This window comes from Vipera ursinii, assembly GCF_947247035.1.
Source record: "Vipera ursinii genome assembly, chromosome: 2".
NCBI classification, from domain to species: domain Eukaryota; kingdom Metazoa; phylum Chordata; class Lepidosauria; order Squamata; family Viperidae; genus Vipera; species Vipera ursinii.
In genome coordinates, this window is record NC_139513.1 from 143,317,140 (window position 1) to 143,342,143 (window position 25,004).

Here is a 25,004-nt window from a genome sequence, read left to right on the forward strand (position 1 = left end):
AGCCGGCACACTTGGGGACGGTTGCTGACCTCCACTGGTCCTCCTGGTTTCCACGACGCCACTCCAGTTGCTCCGGCCTCCAGCGAACCAGGTCAATGTCAGTTTCTTCCTCCGCTTCTCCACTCCTGCCGTACGCAGCGTTTTCACGGTGAATGGATCCTCCTGGGCTGCCGGGTTGGGGGGGCTGGACTGCATGTACTGCACCGCCAGCCGCCTCATGGGCCAAGATCTCATCCTGAGCATCTTGGAGGGTCACGTTGGGCCTAGCAAACAGTCGCTGTTGTAGGCGCTTGTCGCGTAGGCCGCACACGAGCCGGTCGCACAGCCTCTCATCCAGGTTGCTGAACTTGCATAGGCGTGCGGCCTCTCGCAAGGCCGTGATGAACTCCGACACCGACCCGCCCACCCACCCACCCGTTGAAGCTGCAGGTCGAACTGGCCCCACCAGGCCAGCTCAGACATTCGTGTCCTGAAATGTGTGTTCAGCTTCTCGGCGAGGTCTCGGTACGCAATGGTCTCAATCTCTGTTGGCGAGAACAGGCTGACGGCCAAATCATAGATTGGGGAGCCACGCATGCAGAGCAGGGATGCCTCTTTCTGCTCTCCGGACGAGGTTTGGTTTCCAGAAACGTGCCGTAAACTGAACTCCCCTGTCCGAAATGATACGGCGTGGCACTCCATGTAAACGTGATTTGGTTGGCTTGGAGGAACCCCTCGACCTGCCCCAGGTGTGAGGCCCATCGTTCAGTGTGGCGGATGTCGAATTTGCAGAACTGGCCAATTTGTGCCATTTTGCAGCATCCGGTTCAGGGAGTCCTGCTTCTTAGATGTGCTGCTAGCATGGTGACTAGCCAGTCGTTGGAGAAGGGGGGTGGAAAGATGCCTCTTTCCTCCAGCAAGCAATGCCATCCCCTAGTGACCTTCAGTTCTGGAGATGAAGCAGGATCCCACCTTCGTCGCCACTGTTGAATAGTGGGTTCAGGAACGCAGGAAGGACGCAGGCAGCAGAGTTTGGCACAGCAGCTCTTTATTGGTGCAAGAACAGAGTTGGGGAATAGGGGTTACCTGTACCCTTTATATACCTGGCCAGGTACCCACCCAACCAATCAGTTTAAACCTCCGTTTCCCGCTGAAAGCTTATCCCGGCCACAGAGGTTTCAGTACAGCGCCACCTGGTGGTATCGGCTATGCCGCTGCTTATGGTGTCTCTTTAAACCCATAACTAACAATGGGAATCATCAAGAAAGAAACGGAAGGCTTAATACTGGCTGCTCAAGAACAAGCACTACAAACTAATGCCATGAAAGCGAAGATACAAAAATCTACTGACAATCCAAATTGCCGACTTTGTAACAACAAAGTTGAAACTGTTTCACATTTAATATGTGAGTGCAGCAAAATCGCACAAACTGATTACAAAGCTAGACATGACCGAGTTGCTAAACTAATCCACTGGGCATTGTGTAAAAAATACGACTTGCCTGTGTCCGAAAAGTTGTGGGAACATAGGGTGGAAAAAGTTGTTGAGAATGAGAGGGTGAAGATCTTGTGGGACTTCTGAATACAGACAGATCGCCATTTGGAACACAACACGCCAGATATCACAGTTGTAGAGAACCAAAGCGTACAGCTGATTGATATCGCTGTACCAGGAGATGCCAAAGTCGAAGAAAAAGAACTGGAAAAAATTACAAAATACCACGACCTGGCCATCGAAACTGCACGATTATGGATGAAACGTGTAACAGTGATACCCATTGTCATCGGGGCACTGGGAACTATGTCCAAAAACTTTGCAAAACACATCAAGAAATTGCAGCTTCCTGCAATAACTCCAGCAAAGCTACAAAAAACTGCGCTACTCGGAACATCTTACATTTTAAGGAGATACCTGGTTGATACCTAGGATGCTGGCAGCAACCCGTGTCAACTATTAGTGCCAATTTGAGTGTTCAGTTGACTGAGTTTCATGTTTTATGAATAAAAGTTTTATAAATGTGACAATATTTATAACACCCATCAAACAACATCTTGGGAAGTTGGGGAGGATTTGTTGGATAATACTTGGGAAGGATTTGATAGGTGAATAAAAATGCCAAATGGCTGACTGAGCAACAAACCATAATAATAGATAAAATTCCATATTACCCATTGCTTGGTAAGCCCTTCTTTCTTTTTTATATGGTAGAAAAGCCAAGAAAATTTTTGAACTTGTTTTTTTTTCTCCTTTTCTCCATCAGGACACACTTTCCTATCACAGAAGGAGCCAACAACGCCTGGCTCCGGGCCTTTATTTGGGCTACTTAAAACTCTGCAGTTCCGTAGATCAAATCAAAGTGCTTGTGCTACAAAAGCTGCCTAACATTCTGTGTCACGTTAAAATCCGAGACAACTGCAACGTGTCCAAGTAAGTGGAGGAACCTTTTCCCCTAGGGTTGACTTCCATCATGCTGGTTGAAATTAGCTTGTGAGTTGATGTGGCTTGGGTTCCCTTATTCACTCACTCTATGAATTTTCTTTCTCTTTGGAATGGTGATCTTTGAAAACATTTTTCATCACTAGGGATATCAGGGCATATGCCAAGATTTCTTATCCTCATCTGTCATTTATCTACCCAGTATGCAGCAATCAGCCGGACTAATGCAACCTGACAAGTAAGGAAAGAAGTAGCCAACTCCATATCCCAACAGTGAGATCCAGGGATACAGTTCCTACTTGCCTTCACCCAGGGACTAATTAGCCCTTTCCCTGTAATCCAGTTGAGTGGGTGCTGATTGATCAAAGATCAAGACAGGCCAGGCTCACAGAGATGTTGGGGGTTTACTTGTTTTGCCTGCCTAAAGCCCATGTAGGCTTTCCAATGGCACCTACACCTTGACCAAGGCAACATCACAGTATTGTACCTTAAATTGTGCCCCTTTCAGGTGTTAGGCAACATCACGATAAATGTAGAAAACGGGTGGTACTTGCACCACTCCCCTTGTCCTCCTGCTATAGATGCTTCTGTCCACCACTACACTAAAGTACACATACTCCCTCAATCCCCTTGTTTCAGTATAACGGAGTTGGAAGGGACCTTGAAGGTCTTCTAGTCCAGTTTCAGCTTTATGTCTTCAATCTTAAGAAGAGAGGAAAAATAAAAACCCAGGCTGGCTACATTCAGTGAAGAAACTAGATGAGTTAATGAGAAAATGGAGTCCACTCATCCACCCGCATGAGACCCCCTAGGAATGTGCATTAAAATTATAAGAAACATGGAACAGCCTGCGTGTCAAAGAAAGTCTTCATCTTGATATGCACACACAGAATGAAATCAGAAAGTTGGCCCTTTTTTAACCACAAGCAATTGGGCCTGTTACAAGTTTAGAAGATTTTACTATTAGAGAACAAAAACCCCAACAAAGCCTAAATGTACATTCAGTAAATTCTTCCTTGTGCAATGAACTTTTGTTATATTTCTAATTTTAACTTCACTCCCTATACAGAGAGGAATGGGAATGGATCCAAAGACTTTCTGGCTCGGAATCTATGGAAAATATGGATCATTCTGCAGAGTGCCCAACTCGACTGTTTTTTGAGCTCCAAATGGCAATGAGAGCTCTTCTTAAACAGATCAATCTTCCTCTACAACAGGTTTTATTTATATATTAAATTTATTCACCGCCTAACTCGCTGTGGGGCTATGCAATGTGACTCTTGTCATCCATCTCATTTCAAGTCACTGATGGGGAAAATATCACTAATACATGCATGTGTATATTTGTGCCTACCTGTGTGCCTTTGTGTGCATATATGCTGATCAACAACACTGAACGTGAGCTGATTTGGTATCAGATTTGATTTGTGTAGATTTTGCTACCAGCTAGAGAAAGATGGAGTTATAGTTTGCTTACCTCGGGACAGATTAATGACAGCTGTATTATAATTCATAGCCTCCTTGCCTTTGCAAGCTTTCAGAAATGATGCTTAACTTTTAAACAACAGTGAGCTCATGGTGAAACCCTGTATAAAACTTAATTTAAATCAAGATAGTAATCGGTGCCATAAAGCAAATGGCCAGCTGTAAGTGGCAATAGAGCTTGCTCTTATATACCTCTGAAAGTGTGTGAAATATGATTTGAGTTGGAGATTGAAATGATCTGTGTGTGTGTGTGTGTGTGTGTGTGTGTGTGTGTGTGTGTGTGTGTGTGTGTGAAAGAGCATTCCTGAGAACAGGAATTTAACCTGGGCAAGATTAGTGAAGCAAGCTTTATGACTGTAGCAGAAAAGTGATTTATTTAGAGGGAATAAATGATATGGATCGGCAATGCCAATTACATCTCCTGGGAAGAGTGTCCAAGAGCATATGCACTAGATGTGTGTCCGTGGGAAGAGAGAGGGAAGGAAGTGACCTTAGACTAGCAACCTCTTAAACAAGAAGTATGTGAACTGAGAAATAGAGTGGGAACACAGGGTAAATCGTTAACTCTCTGTCTGCACCCTCCTGATCTTGTGGCCAGTAGGTCATGAAGTGGTGAAGGGTCATTACCATTGGTTTTGCACCTTCAAAAGTTGGATGAGATGTGGATGAGCACCAGTATATAGTGAAGCAAGTGGATGACTGCTTCTTGTATGTCCAGGTACCAAGCCTTTACCCCAAGATGCATCTCACAATGCTGTGTTAAAACAGAATAATTTGTTGTTATACAATCTATCTATCACCAATGCCTTTCCCAGGCAATCAGATTCAGCTCACAAGAGCCAAGTGCCTACATCCAAATACAGTTGTCTTCAGTGGTGATTTGTTTACGGTCTACACAGTCTCTTGAAAAGATGACGATGATGATGGTTCCATTGCTTAGTCTTCTTTATAATTAATCAGTCTCATTTTTTTCACTGTGCTTCTTGTGTTTCCTTACTAGAGACTGCAGATCATTTGCATTTTCAGCCTTCAGTGTAGTATTATCAGCATAGCACAAGGTATTCCACCTGCTTATACCAGTAATATAACCAATTTGATTTCAGTCAACAATCCAATATATGGGTATTGTTTTGATTGTTGGAAGACTGTAAGCCATGAAGAAATCACTAACACTAGATTGGCATAAATCAATCAAGTTGTTCTCCTGCTTCATTTTGGTTTTTCTAGGCCATGGAACCCAATTATTTTTTGCTCCTTAAGATTTCCAACTTTGGCACTCCAGTCCAACAACAACAAGCACATCTTGCCCACAAGTTCTGTTAAGTTTCACAATGAACTCCTGAAGATCATCAAGCTCCTGTTCCTCTGGATCAGTGGTTGGATAATCTGGAGAAAGTTCGATAGCATACTGGCTAGGCAATTGTGGGAACTGAAGTCCACACATCTTAAAGTTGCTGCATAAACAGTCCTGAAGTCTTTTTTTTCCCCCTTTTTTCTTTTCTTTTTCTTTTTTTAATATAAAGCTACTTTGTACACTCTGATTTTATTTGGGCTACCCAAAGATGACCAAGGATATAGAGAACTCCAAGCTATCATCAAAGTCACTATCTTTTATGTGGTTAGCCTTTCTTTTAAGCAACAAATCTGATCACTACTCCCCCAACATATAACCATTTAAATTGGAACAATTCATCCATTGAGCATAGTGTGTTGAGGGGAGGCAGAACCTGGCCTGATTCTGCAGGCCTTTAAAAAAAAATTGAAGCTAAACTGAAAAATGAAGGAGGCTTGTGTTGAATCATTGTAGGCAGCAATATCTCAACTTTTTTAAGAATTAGAATTTCTTACCAGCCACTATTAGACAAATATTTGTACAGCATTCATCCCATTTTGAAATAAGTGGCGTTTCTTCTCTTTTCCTAAAGGGGCCACATCCTGTAATAGGAGCAATGCTTTGTGGGGGGAAATAGACCATGGTAGATACAATCCATAATTCAGTTGGGGGTAAAAAGAATCCTTAATAAAAAATATACTGTCATTTGATGTTCGTGTTTTTCTCTAGTGCAGCTTGTTTGTTTGTTTGCATTTTCCCAATGCAATGTGGCAGGCTGATAGAAAAGCAAGGGAGCAGAATTCCAGAATTCTACCTGGTTTGTTTTTAATAAAGCTCTGAATATTTGAACCGAACTGATTTTCATGTTTCCCACATAAATGAAAATCTTGGAAAGATCATGGTGTAGGTTTTCTGGTTAATAAGAAACATGGGTGTTATTTTGGGGTGTGGGTGTGGGTGGGGCTGGGGTTGTCTATGTATATGTATGTTTTAAGGTGGAACATTAGAGCATGAAACCTTTTCTGAACCAGGAATAAGGAAAGCACGCCCCAATGTGTTCTGCGTGTTGTTGTGCCCGTGTGTGTGTGTGCCTTCACCTCCATCCAAATGCCTATGGTTTTATAGACATGCCTGTCTGGAAGATGTTGTGACAGTTTGTTCTAATGTTTTATATCATTGTGAGGGAGGGGTATTGCTATAAATGCCATGTTATAACTTTCTCCTTCCCCCGTCCCCCCATTTATTTTCTGTGTGTGTCCCTCTGTAGGCTAAGCTGTTCCGTCTGTATACACAGGAGGTGTTGGAATTGGGTCACAATGTGTCCTTTCTTCTCCTGCTCCCTGCCTCAGACGACGTCTGCACTGCCCCAGGACAGAACAACCCTTACACCCCCCACACAGGATTCCTTAACCTCCCTCTTCAGATGTTTGAACTCGGTATATACTACCTTGGTTCTCCTAGAAATATTAACCCACTTGCCTTACAGTGAAGTCACAAAGTTGTATCTGTTCCCCCATCCAGTCTCTGCCTCCCCCTCCTCAGCAGAGAGTCAATAAATCATGTGATTTCTTAGCAACATCATTTTTTCTCTCTGACTCCAGATAAGTGAGAGAGAGAGAGAGAGAGATCTGCTACCGGGTTACATCTGCTAGTCTTCATTCCTGGCCTGCAGAAGCCGGCAGATATCATGCAACACACAGCCCTTGAGTGTAGTAAAGCATGCAGAATCAGGTCATTTTGAAATGGGTTAATCAGCAAAGCAAAGTAGGTCGGTCTGACTTAGTGATGGTTTTGATGTTCTTCATAATTGCCTCCCATTTGCCTATGCAGAATAGTTGGAGCTTAGACAAATACATCCATTATATATGCATTGGTCGTTTTATTTAGGAGAGAAAGCATTTCTGTGACAAATGTTGCTAATTAGGAGTCATTCTGGAGGACAGCAGTTGTTTTTGGAGTAATTCCAAAATTTTATTTGTTTAGAAGAATTGCTGCCCTGAGGAACAACAGCAGAAAGGGGCTGCTTCCTTCCTGTCTAGATTTCCAGATACAACCAGAAAAGATAAGAAGCTGAACTAGATAAACTTTGATTCCATTGGGTCAGGAACACGTTTATAATTTTTGAGGGCATCTGATTAGCACACTCACAAAGTGATTTGCTTATTCACAATCTGCTGGCAAGAGCTGTGATGGCAGGGATTAGAATGTAGTATTGCAGGCTAATTCTGCCGACTGCCAGGAGTTCGATCCTCACCTGCTAAAGGTTGACTCAGCCTTTCATCCTTCCAAGGTCGGTAAAATGAGGACCCAGATTGTTGGGGGCAATACGCTGACTCTACAAACCGCTTAGAGAGGGCTGTAAAGGACCGTGAACTGGTATATAAGTCTAAGCGCTATTGCTATTCCTTGCAGGCATGTCCAGGTACAAAACATTTACCAGAAGGCAAACTAGCCTTAGGGGTGTTCTTCCCATTGTTGTATGGCGTGATCGTCAACACTGTAGTGCTAGATGCCCTACACTGTATTGCAGTATTCCATTTAATTTTTAAATCAAATAATGTTTTGGTAAAGGCTTGGAGTTTGGTAGACTGGTGAGAAATATCTGGCACTGCTCATGGCTCCATGCTGCCATTCCTATAATAAAAGATGATAGGATTCAAAACAAATGGTTCCCAGCTGGTAATCTCCAGATGCCTTGCGACTACAGTTCACAGGTTTCCCTGCCAATCAGGTGCTCCACTTGGTATAAAAGTGAGGACCCAGATTGTTGGGGGCAATTAAGCTGACTTTGTAATAATGCCGCTTGGGGGTGTGTGAAAGCCCTAATAAGCAAGCATATACATAGAATGAAGGCTACTGCTAAGCTTGTAAGCCGCCCTGAGTCTTCGGAGAAGGGCGGGATATAAATGGAATTAAAATAAATAAAATAAAATAAAATAAAAGCATTGGCTTTGGCCATTGAGGCTTAGGGTTACACTTTGCACTTCTCCTATTCTTTTCTTTTCTTTTTCTTTTTTTTGTAAAACCCAGGAAGTCCCTAGAGGTGCTGCTAAAATTTAGCAATGATAAGGCGGTGTGCACTTCCTAGAACGTGAAAACCATTTTTCACATTTTTCTTGAAATATAGTAGGTGCATCAAGCTCAACTCACCCCTCCAGTTAGGCTACCCTCATCCTCAGTAGCCATTTAAGTGCACTCCAAGCTCCTGTACGAAAAAGAAAATCCAGAAATCGTGATGTTTCCAGTAGGATTAGAAGCACATTTGATATCCGCTGTAGGTCTGCACAGACAACAGAGGTAGTAAAGCAGTTTGACGTAAACAATAAGAATGGAAGCTGCTCTGCTCCTCCATCTCAATGCAGTGAATTTATAATGCGGGAGTCATAAGCATTCCGGGGAGAATTCTACTAACAGCTCAATTTTACTTTCCAAACAAAAAGTAACTGATCTCATGCCCTCAAGCAGAGGCCATTTTCTGATTTATTGCACATTTTTTCCCTAGTGCCTATAAAATAGCTGTGATTCACCTCCCAAATATTGGAAACTTCCACTCCATATTAGCTGGTGGCTACTGGATCTTTAACTGTAAAACCACAGATGACTCTGCTAAAGTTAACATTTGTTACACCAACATTGTGGGCCTGGTTTTCAACCACACCGCAGTAAGGAGATGCAGCTCTGAAGCTAAAACAGCAGTTGTCATTTTGCTAAAGGGCCACCTGTGTAGGGTAAGCTGTGAGTCTTCCAGATGCTCAGAGCATCCTTTAGAAACTAACCCTCTTGGGAGTGGATGAAAAGAAGTCAGTACTGCTTCTCTTTTTTCCTTTTTTTCAGACATGTCTGAAAAATATGTTGGCATGATCAAAGAGAGATATAAAGAGCTTGGAAAGATCTTAAATATATATCTAGGTTAAAAAGAACCCCACAGGTTTTCAAGCAATTGAAAGGAGACTCTGACATTTCATTTGCAGGTATAAGCTTTGTCAAACCTTTAAACCAATAGAAAACCTACTCAACCTGTGAAACAATTGAGGGGAGTTAAAATTCTGTTCGGAAGATGATTATTAAAACATTTCAACTATTCAGTCCTGAACAAATCACACACTGAATTTGCACCGTAATAGTTGCTAGCACTAGGCTACTATCCATGTTAGGTTAGAGGCAGGACCATTAGAATCTACTGCGGTTTTCCTATTAACTGTAACTTCCCTTGTATTTTGGGCATTGCTGGTTGGAAGTGGGTTGCCAAGATTTTAAGTAGGATTCTTTCATCATTGTTTCTGGAGATGCATGTGGGATGTTTTGATGCCAAATATGGGCTGAGCCTAAACAAGCAGTATAGAATAGATCATGGAAGTTTGTAAGTAGAGTATGTTGGTGACTCAGTGAATACCAAAAATAAAATAAAATCCAAGTCCGTCAGAGGCTAACTCTTTGTTCAGTGGAGAGTGTTAAGAAGATGGCTCTGTTAAAAACACATAACACATTTAGATCAGCTTACAGAAACTGCTGTCAGACATTGAGAAGCTTTTTATAGAAACTTCCCTAGCTGTCCTGAGAGCATGACTATAACACCTGTCTGAAACTTCTTAAAGTAGCCTAATCCTTTTCCTGGATCCTGCAGCACCTGTAAAATACAATTGCATGTTTCTGAGAAAGTTGCTTTAAAAAGCTGCACAGAGATGCTGCTGACTTTGTGCTCTTGTGTGCACCAAGGACCTTTTTGGAGACTGCATTCAATGTGTGGCAAAAGCCTTTTCCTTGTGTTATTTTTTCAGATTGCACATGAATAAATATACAATATTAACCTACAGTGGTTATAGTTTGTGTAAGAAGAAGCCAATCTGTGTAGAGCTGATACTATCTCAGAAAGCTGTGATGAAACACACATAATTGCCTGTAGGATGTGCTTCATGATTGCCTGTAGTAATTGTTCAGAACCGAAAATGATCAAAGGGTGAGGGGGTGGTCCAAGTTTAGCTCAACAATATTTCTATTGTGGAGACAGAAATAATGCTTGATGGACCTTCTCTGATCAATATATTATCACACCTAAGACATAGATCTGGCAACAGAAATGCAGTATGAACCGGAATACCAACTTGCACCACTTCCCTTTTTGTTATTGCTGTTGTGTTTTCTTTTTAAGTTTTACTGGGAGGGGTGGGTGGGAGAGAGAGAGGTACCATGATTAACCAGAATTGAAAATCCATATTCAGAAAGGTATACACAACTAGCTAATGTGATATTTTGATTGGGCCAGTATCTGTAGATGTAACGAAAGTTTATGCATTTTAAAATTGCATTGAACTCTTTATCAGGCAAAATGCAGAGGCAGTGTTGTTCAATTAACTCTTCACAAATCTGAGCCTCATCTCATTCTATATACTTCATTAACCTGGTACTCTCCATATGTATTGGCTGGGAATTATGAGAGTTTATTCTAACAAATCGGGATGACACCAAAGAGGGAAGAACATTCTATATCATGATCTAAACGATAGTGTTCCAAAAAAAAAGGAAAAAGTTTGGAATTGGTGGCTGTCTCTTTAAAAATGTGGTATACTCCTAAATTCAGTCTGTGATGCTCTGTTAAATGAAGGCTAGTAGAACAGAGATTTTGAATGGCACATCAGGATGTATGTCACTGAGGGTGGGAGAAGAAAGCTACCACTTGCAAATGCAAAAGAAAATATAATACTGTACCACCAAACTTTCACCTTGTAAAATACAGAGAGCAGGGTTTGCCACAGCATATGTTTCAGAAATATAAAACATTTGGTGAGTAGATTAGTATTTCTGCAATATGTTTTAAAATACTCGAGTCTGAATTGGAAGGTTTGTAGTTCAGAGAGCACATATTTTCAGTGAGAAGGTCTTAGGTTCAATCCCTTGCAAATCACATTAAACAACATGGGATTAGGTACCTGGTAATTGAGCAGACTTTCTACTTACATCCTGCTGTAGGTAATACTGAAAGAGTGGAGAATTGGACAAGAGTCTGACCTGGTTTAAGACAGTATCCATTGTTCTTTTCTTGATCCATTATATAATTCTTTCATAACACGTTTATAAACCTTGGTCTTTCCTTATGTATAAAGACTTGATGAATTTGTTATGAGATAATTGCTATTCTGGATGGGCTGCAGTTTTACAGTATTTATCAATACCTCATATGTATCTTATTGAGACAGAAAGGTGTTATGGCCAGCATCTTCATCTGTAGGAAATTCTTGTAGACAGATGTGAACCTCTGCTTCACTGCAGGAACAAAAGTGATGTTAAGTATAATGAGTATATAGGAAGCTGTGCCCTTCAGATGGACTAGAACTTCCCTTATCCATGAATACTGACTATTTTAACCATAATAAAGCATGGAAGGCCTGTTTAGCAATGTTGTCCTTGAGATGGTTGTGTAGCATAGCCCAAGGAGCTGAGTACAATTTAGAATAGATTTTACTGCTCATTTGATACACAATTGAGGCAAAGCAGTTATTGATTGGCATAAACTCATCATTGATGAGCTTATCCTAACATCAACACAAGTTTGTAGATTTTACTCAAATAATGCATGAATAACCCCTGATCATTTTTCAGTCTATGAAGTATAGCATTTGAAGCCAAAAGCTTTATCTGGCTTTCCATCCCTGATGAACTTCTATGTACAAGCACACTCTTGCTTGTGTTTTCATCCTGCCTAATTGAGATTTCTATGTACGTTTGAACCTTGCATACTTTTTACATTGACAGGAAACTATCCAGTAGGGAAAAAATCACTTTCACCTTTCCTAAGGACTTAACAGATAGAGCAGGTGTGGCAAAAGCTTTTAAATTTATAAGATGCAGAGATGTTTAGGGGGCAATTGGCAATGCAAAACAATCCAGCTGAGACCAAGCAGAACAAAATATAGACAAATAATAAGGAATCATTTTTTTAAGTTTCAAGGCAGATCTTTAGTACATCCAAAATATAACAATAAATACAGCCAGATATATTTTTATTTATTTTTATTTTTTATTTTAATTCCATTTACCGTATATCCCGCCCTTCTCCGAAGACTCAGGGCGGCTTTACAAACTTAGCAGTAGCCTTCATTCTATGTATATGCCTGCTTATTAGGGCTTTCACACACACCCCCAAGCGGCATTATTACAAAGTCAGCTTATTGCCCCCAACAATCTGGGTCCTCATTTTACCTACCTTCGGAAGGATGGAAGGCTGAGTCAACCTTGAGCCTGGTGGGATGCGAACCTGCACTAATTGCAGGCAGCTGGTGTTACTTAAGGAGGCATTAGCCCACTGCTCCACCAAGGCTCTTTAAGTGAGATATATGACTGCTGTCTTTCTACTCTACTAATCTAATACCTGTGGTAGTCTGTGATCCACAAAAGCTTAAGCCACATAATTCTGTTTGATGTTAAGGCCCTACATGATGCTTTTGTGTTTTCACTACCCTTCTGTAGTTTTAGCACTTCACATAATCCTTGTTTTTAGGGAATAATGTAAGCTATGGCAACTGATCTTGATTAAACGCCTTCAAAAGGTAAGTCTTTGTGGGTCCCCTATGTAATACACTTACTTCTGTGCTTTGTTGTCTCCTCAGTTCATTTCTGCATTTACAAGGAAAAATTTATTAGTCTCTATTGCCGCCTTTCCGCTGTCATAGAGCTAGATTTTCTGAGCACCCAGCAGTCCCTAAGAGAAGCCATTTCAGACAGTGAAGTTGCTGCTGCTAAACAAAGACACCAGCAAGTCCTAGATTACATACAGGTAACCATCTGTTTTCTCACTATCCAGGGTTAATTTCTGGCAGAGGCAGAATTTGGGAACCTAAGCAGAGAACTGTTGGGTGAGGCAAGGCACAAAGAGGTGACTATTAACATGCAGCTTGAGTTTTATGAAGTTTTTAATTCCACTTTTCCCTCCCATCTTCTTCAAATTGCTTACTTTATGAGTGAATCTCGGGGATAAAATCATATGGCAAGTCAACTGAGGTGTCATAGAAAAGTCTGTCAGTTGGGGTTATACAGGTAGTCCTTGAGTTATGACTGGTTCCTTAGAAACCATTCAAAGTTACAAGAGCCCTGCCCCCAAGGTACTTACAACCTGCTTCCGAAGTTTTGATGGCTGCTACTCTAACCTGTGGTAAAATTACTGTATTTTGGGCATACAATGGTTTTGCATCTATGGCCCTTTGCACTATCCTGCAGTCACATGTCCACGATTTACAACATTTTTGCTGGAAAACAATGTTTACTTCCGGTTTTTTTTTTGGCAAAAATGACTCACAGCAGACAATGGGTTCACTTAACAACAATGGTGATTTGCTTAATAAACCACCACAAACAAAGCATAAAAATGCATCAGTCACATGACGACCTGCCTTACAGCTTTCACAGCTTACAACCATAATGGGAAGGTTTCATTACAGGCATAAATTAGGGACTACCTGAAACCCATGCCTCTTCCTATGTGAGCAAAAGCTGCACATGGCAATGGGCACAGGGTAACCGAGTCCAAGAGATCAAGCAAAGGTGGAAGGAACAGACTCAGATTCAGCACAATAGAGATGTCAACATTAAGGTGTCATCTATCACAAACCCAAAAGTGCATCTTCTCTGTGGCAGCACCTGCCCTCTAGAACAAGCTCCCTCTGCCCCAGATTGGGATGGCCCACGCTCTGTTGTTGTTTAGAAGAGCTGTAAACACGTGGCTCTTCAGCCCAGTTTTTGGAGAAGAAAAGTGAGACCCCTCTCTTCATCATGCTTGCCATATTTTATCTTTCTCTTTGAAGTGTAACTGATTTGTATGGATACTGTAGTATTAGTATCAATTGAACTTTTATAGTGCCTGACTCTCAATGATTTTGAGCAGCTCACAACAATCAAAGAAATTACAATCAATTCAATAACACGTACCAATACCAATAGGCACCTTGGGTATTGGAGCCCCACTTGAACACCATTGGCATTGACAAATTCAACATCAGCCAATTACAGAAGGCTGATGGAAAGGACTCAACAGGTTGACAAAAATACCAAATCCAGTCTGAACATCTGGCTGACTGTACAATGGACCATAATAATTTAGAAGATATTCTCTACTTACAAGAACCTCCAGTATTAGAAGATGAAGTCAAATCGGCACTCCAGTCATTACCAAGTCAAAAGGCTGCAAGAATTGATGGAATATCTACTACAGAAGCATGGCAGGCTACAGAAGAAGAATCTGTAAATCAAACTATGCCAGTAGAGATCTGGAGAAAGTCATAGTGACCAACAGATTGGAAGAGATCAGTCTACATACCAGAAGAAAGGAGACTACAGTACGGTAGTACTGGGTAGAATAGCAATACGTTTTGTGTCTATAGCTACAAAGATCAGAATCATGCAGACCATGGTTTTCACTTGGACACTCTATGGAAGTGAACACTGGGCTTGAAGAAGCAAGATAAAAAGCGTATTGATGCTTTTGTGCTTTGTTTTGATGAAAACTCCTGGAAGAAAAGAGCAAGGTAGATAGCCTTAATTACCTCACCAATGACTCCACCATTGGAAGACCTGAAGGACCAGATTGGAAATATATTTTCCTAGAGAAAAATCTATCAATGTGATTGCTATGAGTTAATATCTGTTTGATGATATCAAATCAATCGATTTTTAATATAGTTAGTTTATATCTCTAACCACTTCTGATAGTTTCAAGTAATCTTAAATTTAATCCAAGATGCAATCCATTTCTCTTTTGCGACATTACTATTTTGTAAATAAATCATTAGCTTTATTAAATAGGCCTTGGTTTCAAACTCTGAAACAAATGCCTTCTTTTCCACATCACTTAATATCCAATGCTTTTAACATTTTAAAATTTACTCGTATTAATCCAGTTATATCCCCATCCACCTGTTCACCATTCTCTCCATCCAGATAGGTCACTTCATAGGAAATCTCCCCCCCCCCAACTTTTAACCTCTATCTTCCCAGCAGCTTCACCATCCCACAAAGTGATTTCATTTTATACCAATTGTTGCATTGATTCCCGGTTCCTTCTTGGTGCTTTAGTGAATAATGTGTGACTAAAGTGAGAGAGATGTAAATAACTGTTGGCAATTTTTTCATTTCTGTATTTTTAAAAACTCACTGCAGTCAAAAGCTTGCTAAATAAAGACAATGAAACCTTGTACATACATTTAAAAAGTAAAAGACATAAATTATTATATTCGTTCAGATACTGTTAATTGTTTAAGACTTCATATATATATATATATATATATATATGTGTGTGTGTGTGTGTGTGTGTGTGTGTGTGTGTGTGTGTGTATATATATATATATATATATATATATATATATATATATATATATATATATATATATATATATATATATATATATATATATATATATCATACCAAATGGTAAGGATTCTAACAAGTGAGGAGGTCTGTTCTGCTCCTGACAAACATTTCATAGAAAAGACAGAAATTTACGTCCTGGGTTACATGATTGTTTATGATTGATGAAAATGTGGCCATTTTTTAAAACCACCGTGTTTGTACCAAATTACTGTGACAGCATATTGGACCTGTCAGGTTTCTTCTCAAATGAAAACCAGCTGTATTCCACCTACTGGCAACGGAAAAAGGGGGGAAAGAAACACTAATTCACTCCACCACATACCACAATCTTCAGCCGCAACCGCAAAACCACAAGAACATTTGTATGATCCTAGATCTAAGACAGTCGCTATACAAACCAAACACTGTAAAGAGTAAACGAGTCCATAAACGCTGTTCAGCAATGGGAACTGGTGAGAAACTAGATGGTAAAAATTACATGTAGGCAATGAATATGTTGTAGCCTGATAGGCTATGGAATTGTGAGAAAAGAGGGTTTTTTCAGGATCGACTAAGATATAACAAATATCTGAAGCTGACTTTGAAAGTAAATTTTCATTTAAATATACAGTATTATATGTCACACACTCTTAAAGACAGAAACAAGCAGTTGTACTTTTGTTCTTTTATATATATATATATATATATATATATATATATATATATATATATATATATATATATATATATACACATATACATATACATATACATATACACACACATCAAAATAGATTGGATAACATCACATGAGAGGTAAAGATTTATTTGGTTGTTTATTCATGCAGAAAAATTATATGGCTGCCCATGACTCTGGATGGCAAACAGCTAGTTTGCTAAAGAAAAAAAACAAATATTAAAAAACCAGCTTTTTTTAAAAAAAATCCAAACAGAAAAGCATGGCACTGTATAATAAACTTGGAAATTTATTGTGAATACTCTTCCAATCAATAGTTGTTCCAAAGTGTTTTAAAATTATGGCAATCTTTCATTATTTATTTACAAAATTGAGTTTTGCTTTCTGTGTTTTCTCCCCTAACTTTGGGTTTAGGGGATTTTGATTAATTTCCCTATTTTATTTATCGGCAATAATAATGCACATTTAAAAAGCAGATAATAAAGGGATATGAATATAGCCAAACTTGTAACAAACTGGAACATCGCCACATGTGTGTGGTGATATCTCCTTCACATATGTTTTAACATCCTTCCCCCAGCACCTTTGGGAGATCCCCACATGAAATAGCTGTGTCTCCGTCCTTCAAGGCACAGCTTACTATGTACCCATGGACACTAGGTCGCAGGTGGCAATGTGCACATCTTTCTTCTTTTTAAGGAATTGTGCTAAACCTTTATGGTTGTTGTCAAGAAATGCAGGGTATGATATGCTAGATGGCAGAGGTTATAATTAATACCTTGAATTATGTCCAGGATCTGAGAATCTATTTTATTTATTTATGTTAGTCATATTGAAGATTTTGCATAGAGTAAAAAAAACAAATCTAAAGAAAAAGATAAAAAAGGAAAAAGAGGTGCAAGAAAATAAAACAAGAGAAGAAAAAACAACTAAAGACCTTTTTTAAAAAACAGATATTTTAAAAAGCTATCGTCTCTCCAAAAAAACCCCAGAAAGTCAGAACTCATAAACTTTAGGGGTTGATTTGCTGATTTGCTAGCTAGGCCAAAATTAATAATGCAAATAAAATGCCCTATGCTGTGAGAAATTGGAAGGAGAAGGTACAGTGAAAAAATCTTGAGTGCATGAGAAGGCAGTTCATCTTAAAGATCCTTATCAAATTATTACTAGGATTATCTTTCTCTTGCAATTAACAAAAGTCAATTAAATGTTTTGTCAAACAAAACAAGAGTTGCCTGTGAAAATATGTCTCTATTATTCCCTCATGCAGCAAATTGATGAGATCTGGCGTGAAATGAGGTGGATCAATGAAGCATTGCAGTATGCACGGTATAGACCCACAACCTCTGGTTTGCCCCTTGTGAAAATTCTTGATCTCTCAGAGGAACCTCTGCAGAAGAAAATAAGCTCAACGTCCTCCCATCTGGACTGTCTTCCATCCCCACCACCTTCCCCAGAGATAGAGATGCCAAGGAGAAAAGCTGGTAAGGGTAAAATATCTCCATCTCTTTCAATCGAGGTTTCCACCATTTCTGATCCACTAGAACAGGGGTCAGCAACCTGAAACAGTGAAAGAGCCACTCGGAACCGGTTCCCTCACAAAAGGAAAAATTGGGAGCCGCAAAAAATGTGTGCACATGCGCGTACATGCGCACATGCGCAGAACAGGGTTTGACTGAAGAGTGGAGCCAAGGCGAGATATGCACCTACCCTGCATATTTGAATTGATTGGTTGAACTTTTTTAGTCCCACTTTTTTTTTTCTGGACTGCACATGGCAGAGGACTGGGAGCCACAGGGGACGGCTGAAAGAGCCGTATGCGGCTCCGGAGCCGCGGGTTGCAGACCTGTGCACTAGAACATAATCACCACTGTAAGCTAGAGCTGCCTAAAGAACTCCAAAGTGGCTGGGTTACATTTGCCAATGGATTTGGCATCACTGTGATAGGTCTCCACTCCAGACATATTATTCAGCCAAATTAACCGAGGAAGCATTATCCTTCTGTCTACAGCTATATCTGGCTGGCTTAAGGTTGACTCAGCCTTCCATCCTTCTGAGGTCAGTAAAATGAGAGCCCTGATTGATGGGGGCAACATGCTAACTCTGCAAACTGCTTACAGAGGGCTGTAAAGCACTGTGAAGCGGTATATAAGTCTAACTGCTATTGCTATTCTGAAGAGTTCCCTTCTCTAATTTGGCATCATTCACATTTGGCTCCTAAATTCCCCCATCAGTATGATTAATGTAGAATAAGCACAGCTCAAATGCTATATTCTAATCAGTATTAAAACTGTTCTGCTTGAACATCTCTGGGTATGTCACATTATATTCAACCCGTAAAAATGTTTTCACGCTGCACCACAAATCTCTGCATTGCCACGCATGAGCTAACCAGCGCTACTTTTGCTGACCAGTGGTGCAATCTTAAAATAATCATCCAATTATTGCCTTTTTCTCAGTCATTATCTCTTTGTGTTTGTGTTTTAATGACTAGAGCTGATCCTCTGCTCAATAAACCCATTAATGTGAGCACAAAAGCTCAGCTTGGTTTAAACAATTAACATCTTCCTGATATTGGAAACATAACTCAGGACCTAAAATATTAACCCGTTTGGTCTGGACTTGTTTTATTACTGTTGCATTTGGAGATGACATCAACAAAATTATTAACATGACTCTGGATCAATCACTGTATGTTAACTATGCATATGTTCTTCCTGTCTATATTCCTAGGACTTGATCAAAATATGAAGAATATGGATTGAGGGGCATGGGAGTTGGCTAAAAGAATTATTATACAACACTAGAATGGAAAATATGTAATACATAGACTTGCAGCAATGGATTATAGATAGATGTTCTCGGTCAACATTTGAATTAATCTTTTTCATCAAAGGAGTAAAAAAGACATTTGAGCAATATGCTCAAACTGTTTTGGACTTGTATTTCTAATGTAACTTCCAGCTCTTTATTAAACTTTATTAAACAAAAAGTAATAATAAATAATAATAAATAAAAAGAAAACATTTTAAAAGAGGCAGTTCTCAAAGGGTATCCTCGCTATGTGACAATCAGGGATACATGGGTTGCCAGCCACCCTGAAGTATCTGACTGTCAATAAACTTTGTCTGAGGGCTCACACTTCAGTAGAATAATTAGAATATGATGGAGGATGAACAGACTGGTATAAAACCCTTTTATCTTTTATATTCCACTCCTGGCCCCTCCATCATCATGTCCCACTAATAAAGCAGGTGATTTAGTTAATTCATTAATTTGCCATCCATCTCAGCGAGGGGCTTGCAACATTAAAAGGAAAATAAAAATGATAAACAACAACAAAAATCTTTGGTGTTGGCATTGTTACATTAGCCAGGAGACTATATAGGTCTTTTGCAAAGTAGCAGTTTGGCTGCCTGTTTACCAGCTCTGTCAGGTACCGGCTTGCGTGCTTCCCAGGGTGTGCCACAAGAGGGCAGGCTGGCTTCTCACCAGAGAGAAAGCTCTTCCTGCAGTTTCATCCTAGACCTCCTCCCTTCCCCAGAGCTGCCTCGTAAACAGGCTCCGTAACCATTTTGACTGCCTGCACAGAGTACCAATTCAACTGCCCCCTCCACACACACACCTAGTGGTACCTATTTATCTACTCGCATAGGACATGCTTTCAAACTGCAAGGTGGGCAGAAGTTGAGGCAAGTGACGGGAGCCCGCCCCGGCTCGCAGTGCTAGGACTTGAACTGCTGGAGCAAAGATCATCTGCAGCGTCATTAAACCAATGAGCCATTCCGCTTCATATGATAAAAAATAAAAATGTAATAATAACAAGAGGAAAGGAATAAAATGATAAAAAATATGTATGCTAGCCCTGCCCATGTGTGTTGGATATCCTTTTTATCTAGAAAAGGACCAGGAAGGGGAACACATGTAAATTATCACTGTCCTGCTAAGCAGAAGGAGGGGGTTAATGTTCCATTGAATTCAGTGGCACGCAGGAGAAGAATCCCTATTCTTCTAACTCCTTCTATTTTGCCCAATCTGTCCTGGTAGAATATATATATACTACCTCTGCTTCCATCCAGCCTACAAATCCAAAGGATAGTATCCATACACAATACTCTTCACTTCCCCGCCCCCAGTAGATACTTCAGGTAACAAACTGATATGAATTATTTCCCATGCCATGCACACTGAAAACTGTGATCTGCACATAAAAACAGAGCCTCTTTCACAAACAGCCCAGCATCGGAATAAATATACTGAAGGAAGCGCATCCAGCTGATGTTTGCGTTCCGAGATTGAAGACTTGTTTTTATTTTGGTTTGGTTTGGGAGCTTTTTTCAGCGCTTGTCTGGTCTCTCCCATTTTGTGTTGGGAACAGATGAGTGGCGTCACGTACCAGCCGTAGGACTTTTCAAAAAATCCACGCTCCTGCGGCTGGCAAAAATCCCAAAAGGTTAGTCCAGCTGTCTGGAAAAGGCAGGGAAGAACAAGCAACGAGCTTTTCTGTGCTTTCCCCCTTTAGTAAAAAAAAGTTAATTGCTTCTGAGTAACCACAGGGGTTGTATTTGATTGATCCAAGGATTAAGCTATTTTTTTATGATGCATCAGAAACCGGGGGGGAGGGGGGGATAGCGGAAGGAAGCATCTCCTAAACTTTGTCATAATCCCTTTTAGCTTCCCAGTGTGGTAGGTTCCAGCCTCAAATTCCTTGGAGAGCCCTCACTGGAAAATCATTCCAGTAGCTGATTTTTCCCATCAAAGTCTGAGTCCTCCCTATGTGTATTCACCGATCCATCCCTTTCTCTGTTCTCTTTTAGTGGCACCCATAGCTCACATCTCTAGCATGGCCCCAGAGCAAGGATACCGCTTGGATCTCTTATTCCATATAAACAGTGGTGGGATTCAAATATGTGAGCAACCGGTTCTCTGTGTGGATGCCGCTTCCGGAAGTCCGTTCTGGGCCTGGGCAACAAAAAAATTAGCTACCGGTTCTGCCGAACCAGTGCGAACCGGCTGAATCCCACCACTGCATATAAACCAGAGGTCCCCAACCCCCAGTCCGCAACCTGGTGCTGGGCTTCAGACCATTCAGAAACAGACTGTGGAAGTGGCAGGTGAGTGCACATACATGTGCAAAGCTGCGCAAGCATGCAAAACCTCCCCCCCCACCCCCAATGCCGTCTCTGCTGTCTACTGAGCCAGAAAGGTTGGGGAACGCTGATATAAGCAACTCCCTTTTCACACTGCACAAGCAGGCCTGCTTTATAGTGGAGCCCAAATCTGGTCACTAAGATTACAGTTTCAGTTCTGTCCAATCTAATGCACTTCACTGGAAGTTTTTAAGAGACTGAACAGCCGTTTGTCTGAAATGGTATAGGGTTTCCTGCCAGAGCAGGGGATTGGACTAGATGACCTCCAAGGTCCCTTCCAGCTCTATTCTGATTGATTGGTTGACTCAATGTAGTAAGCATCAGATATCTGAAAATATAGCTCATTTTTTCACAGACATAATTGTGTATAAATACTATAGCATTAGGACATATTAAAAGAGGAGAAGCTGTGTAAAGGCTACTCTAAGGAGATTATTAAAGCTTCACATGGGGAAAATACCAAGCCCACTGAAATCATGGGACAAAAATGATTTCAATTCTAAAACCATCTTCTTCTTCTTCATCATCATCATCATCATCATCATCATCATCATCATTATTATTTATTATTATCTTCTCTTCCCCCTGAATTTTTTTTTAGCAACAGTAATATAATCAAGTCTTTGAACAGGTTATAGTCCAATTTAATGGAGTTAAAAGCTGTGCACAATTGTTGTTGTTAGCTGTGAAGTCGTGTCCAACCCATCGCGACCCCATGGACAACGTTCCTCCAGGCCTTCCTGTCCTCTACCATCTTCTGGAGTCCATTTAAGCTCATGCCTACTGCTTCAGTGACTCCATCCAGCCACCTCATTCTCTGTCGTCCCCTTCTTCTATTGCCCTCAATCTTTCCCAGCATTAGGCTCTTCTCCAGTGAGTCCTTCCTTCTCAGTAGGTGGCCAAAGTATTTGAGATTTAGCTTCAGGATCTGGCCTTCTAAAGAGCAGTCAGGGTTGATCTCCTCTAAGACTGACCGGTTTGATCACCTTGCAGTCCAAGGGACTCGCAGGAGTCTTCTCCAGCAACATAGTTCAAAGGCCTCAATTCTTTGGCGCTCAGCCTTTTTTATGGTCCAAATTTCACTGCCATACATTGCAACTGGGAAGACCATAGCCTTGACTATACGCACTTTTGTTGACAGGGTGATATCTCTGCTTGTTAGTGTGCTGTCTAGATTTGCCATGGCTTTCCTCCCAAGGAGCAAGCGTCTTTTAATTTCTTGGCTACAGTCCCCATCTGCAGTGATTTTGGAGCCCAGGAAAATAAAATCTGTCACTAACTCCATTTCTTCCCCATCTATTTGCCAGGAATTGAGAGGGCCGGATGCCATGATCTTGGTTTTCTTAATGTTAAGTTTAAATATAATAAATCAAATCAAATCAAACCCAAGTTTTGCACTCTCCTTCTTCACCCGCAAGAAGAGGCTCTTTAGTTCTTCTTCACTTTCTGCCATTAGAGTGGTATCATCTGCATATCTTAGGTTGTTGATATTTCTTCCAGCAATCTTAATTCCAACTTTTGATTCATCAAGCCCTGCCTTTCTCATGATGTGCTCTGCATATGTTAAATAGGCATGGCAACAGCATACAGCCTTGCCAGACTCCTTTCCCAATTTTGAACCAATCAGTGGTTCTGTGTCCAGTTCTCACTGTTGCTTCTTGGCCCACATATAGGTTTCTCAAGAGACAAATAAGATGGTCTGGTATGCCCATCTCTTTAAGAACTTGCCACAGTTTGTTATGATCCACACAATAAGAGCCTTGGTGGAGCAGTGGGCTAATGCCTCCCTAAGTAACACCAGCTGCCTGCAATTAGTGCAGGTTCGCATCCCACCAGGCTCAAGGTTGACTCAGCCTTCCATCCTTCCGAGGTAGGTAAAATGAGGACCCAGATTGTTGGGGGCAATAAGCTGACTTTGTAATAATACCGCTTGGGGGGGGGCAAAAGCCCTAATAAGCAGGCATATACATAGAATGAAGGCTATTGCTAAGCACATTGGTTTGTGCTTAAATTGTAAGCCGCCCTGACTCTTCGGAGAAGGGCGGGATATAAATGGGGTTAAAATAAAATAAAATTAAATAAACAATCAAAGGCTTTAGCATAGTCAATGAAGCAGAAGTAGATGTTTTTCTGGAACTCTCTAGCTTTCTCCATGATCCAGCGTATGTTGGCAATTTGATCTCTAGTTCCTCTGCCTCTTCGAAATCCTGCCTGTACTTCTGGTAGTTCTCGATCCACATACTGTTGGAGTCTAGCTTGCAGGATTTTAAGCATAACTTTACTAGCATGAGAAATGAGTGCAATGGTGCGATAGTTTGAACATTCTTTGGCACTGCCTTTCTTTGGAATTGGAATGTAAACTGATCTTTTCCAATCCTGTGGCCACTGTTGAGTTTTCCAAATTTGCTGGCAAATTGAGTGTAGCACTTTTACTGCATCGTCTTTTAAGATTTTGAATAGCTCAGCTGGAATACTGTCACCTCCACTAGCTTTGTTGTTGCTCAGCTTTTCTAAGGCCCATTTCACTTCACATTCTAGGATGTCTGGCTCGAGGTCAGTGACCACCTCATTGTGATTATCAGGGACGTTAAGCTCATTCTTGTATAGTTCTTCTGTGTAACTCTGCCACCTCTTCTTAATCTCTTCTGCCTCTGTTAGGTCCCTGCCATTTTGGTCCTTTATCATGCCCATTTTTGCATGAAACGTTCCCTTCATCTCTCCAATTTTCTTGAAAAGATCTCTGGTCCTCCCTATTCTATTGTTTTCTTCTATTTCTTTGCACTGTTCATTTAAGAAGGCGTTTTTATCTCTTCTAGCTATTCTCTGGAATTCTGCATTCAATTGGGAGTATCTTTCTTTTTCTCCCTTGCCTTTCGCTTCCTTCCTTTCCTCAGCTATTTGCAAAGCTTCCTCAGACAGCCATTTTGCTTTCTTGCATTTCTTTTTCTTTGGGATGGTTTTGGTTGCTACCTCTTGTACAATGTTGCGAACCTCTGTCCATAGTTCTTCAGGCACTCTGTCTATTAGATCTAATTCCTTAAATCTATTTGTCACCTCTACTGTATATTCAACAGGGATATTATTTAATTCATACCTGACTGGCCTAGTGCTTTTCCCTACTTTCTTCAGTTTAAGCCTAAACTTTGCAATGAGAAGCTCATGGTCTGAGCCACAGTCAACTCCTGGTCTTGTTTTTACTGACTGTATAGAGCTTCTCCATCTTTGGCTGCAGAGCACATAGTCAATCTGATTTCTGTGTTGACCGTCTGGTGATGTCCATGTGTAGAGCCGTCTCTTGGGTTGTTGGAAAAGAGTGTTTGTTATGACCATCGTATTCTCTTGACAAAATTCTATCAGCCTGTGCCCTGCTTCATTTTGTACTCCAAGGCCAAACTTGCCTGTTATTCCGGTTATCTGTTGGCTTCCTACTTTAGCATTCCAGTCCCCCATGATGATAAGGACATCATTTTTTGGTGTTAGTTCTATAAGGTGCTGTAGGGCTTCATAGAACCGGTCAATTTCATCCTCTTCACCACTGGTGGTTGGGGCATAGACTTGGACTACTGTGATATTGAATGGTTTACCTT

General features: G+C 40.7%; 1 protein-coding gene across 1 annotated transcript in view; it reads left to right on the plus strand.

Moving 5' to 3' along the window:
- ANKFN1 (ankyrin repeat and fibronectin type III domain containing 1) overlaps positions 1-25,004 on the plus strand; it is a gene marked incomplete at its 3' end in the record, with an annotated part of 133,031 nt that overhangs the window by 103,319 nt on the left and 4,708 nt on the right. The window contains exons 12-16 of the mRNA XM_083353610.1: positions 2,241-2,407; positions 3,486-3,633; positions 6,502-6,670; positions 12,839-13,005; positions 17,538-17,757. Of these exons, the coding sequence (XP_083209736.1) occupies positions 2,241-2,407; positions 3,486-3,633; positions 6,502-6,670; positions 12,839-13,005; positions 17,538-17,757 (871 nt within the window). The remainder of the gene's footprint in view (positions 1-2,240; positions 2,408-3,485; positions 3,634-6,501; positions 6,671-12,838; positions 13,006-17,537; positions 17,758-25,004) is intronic.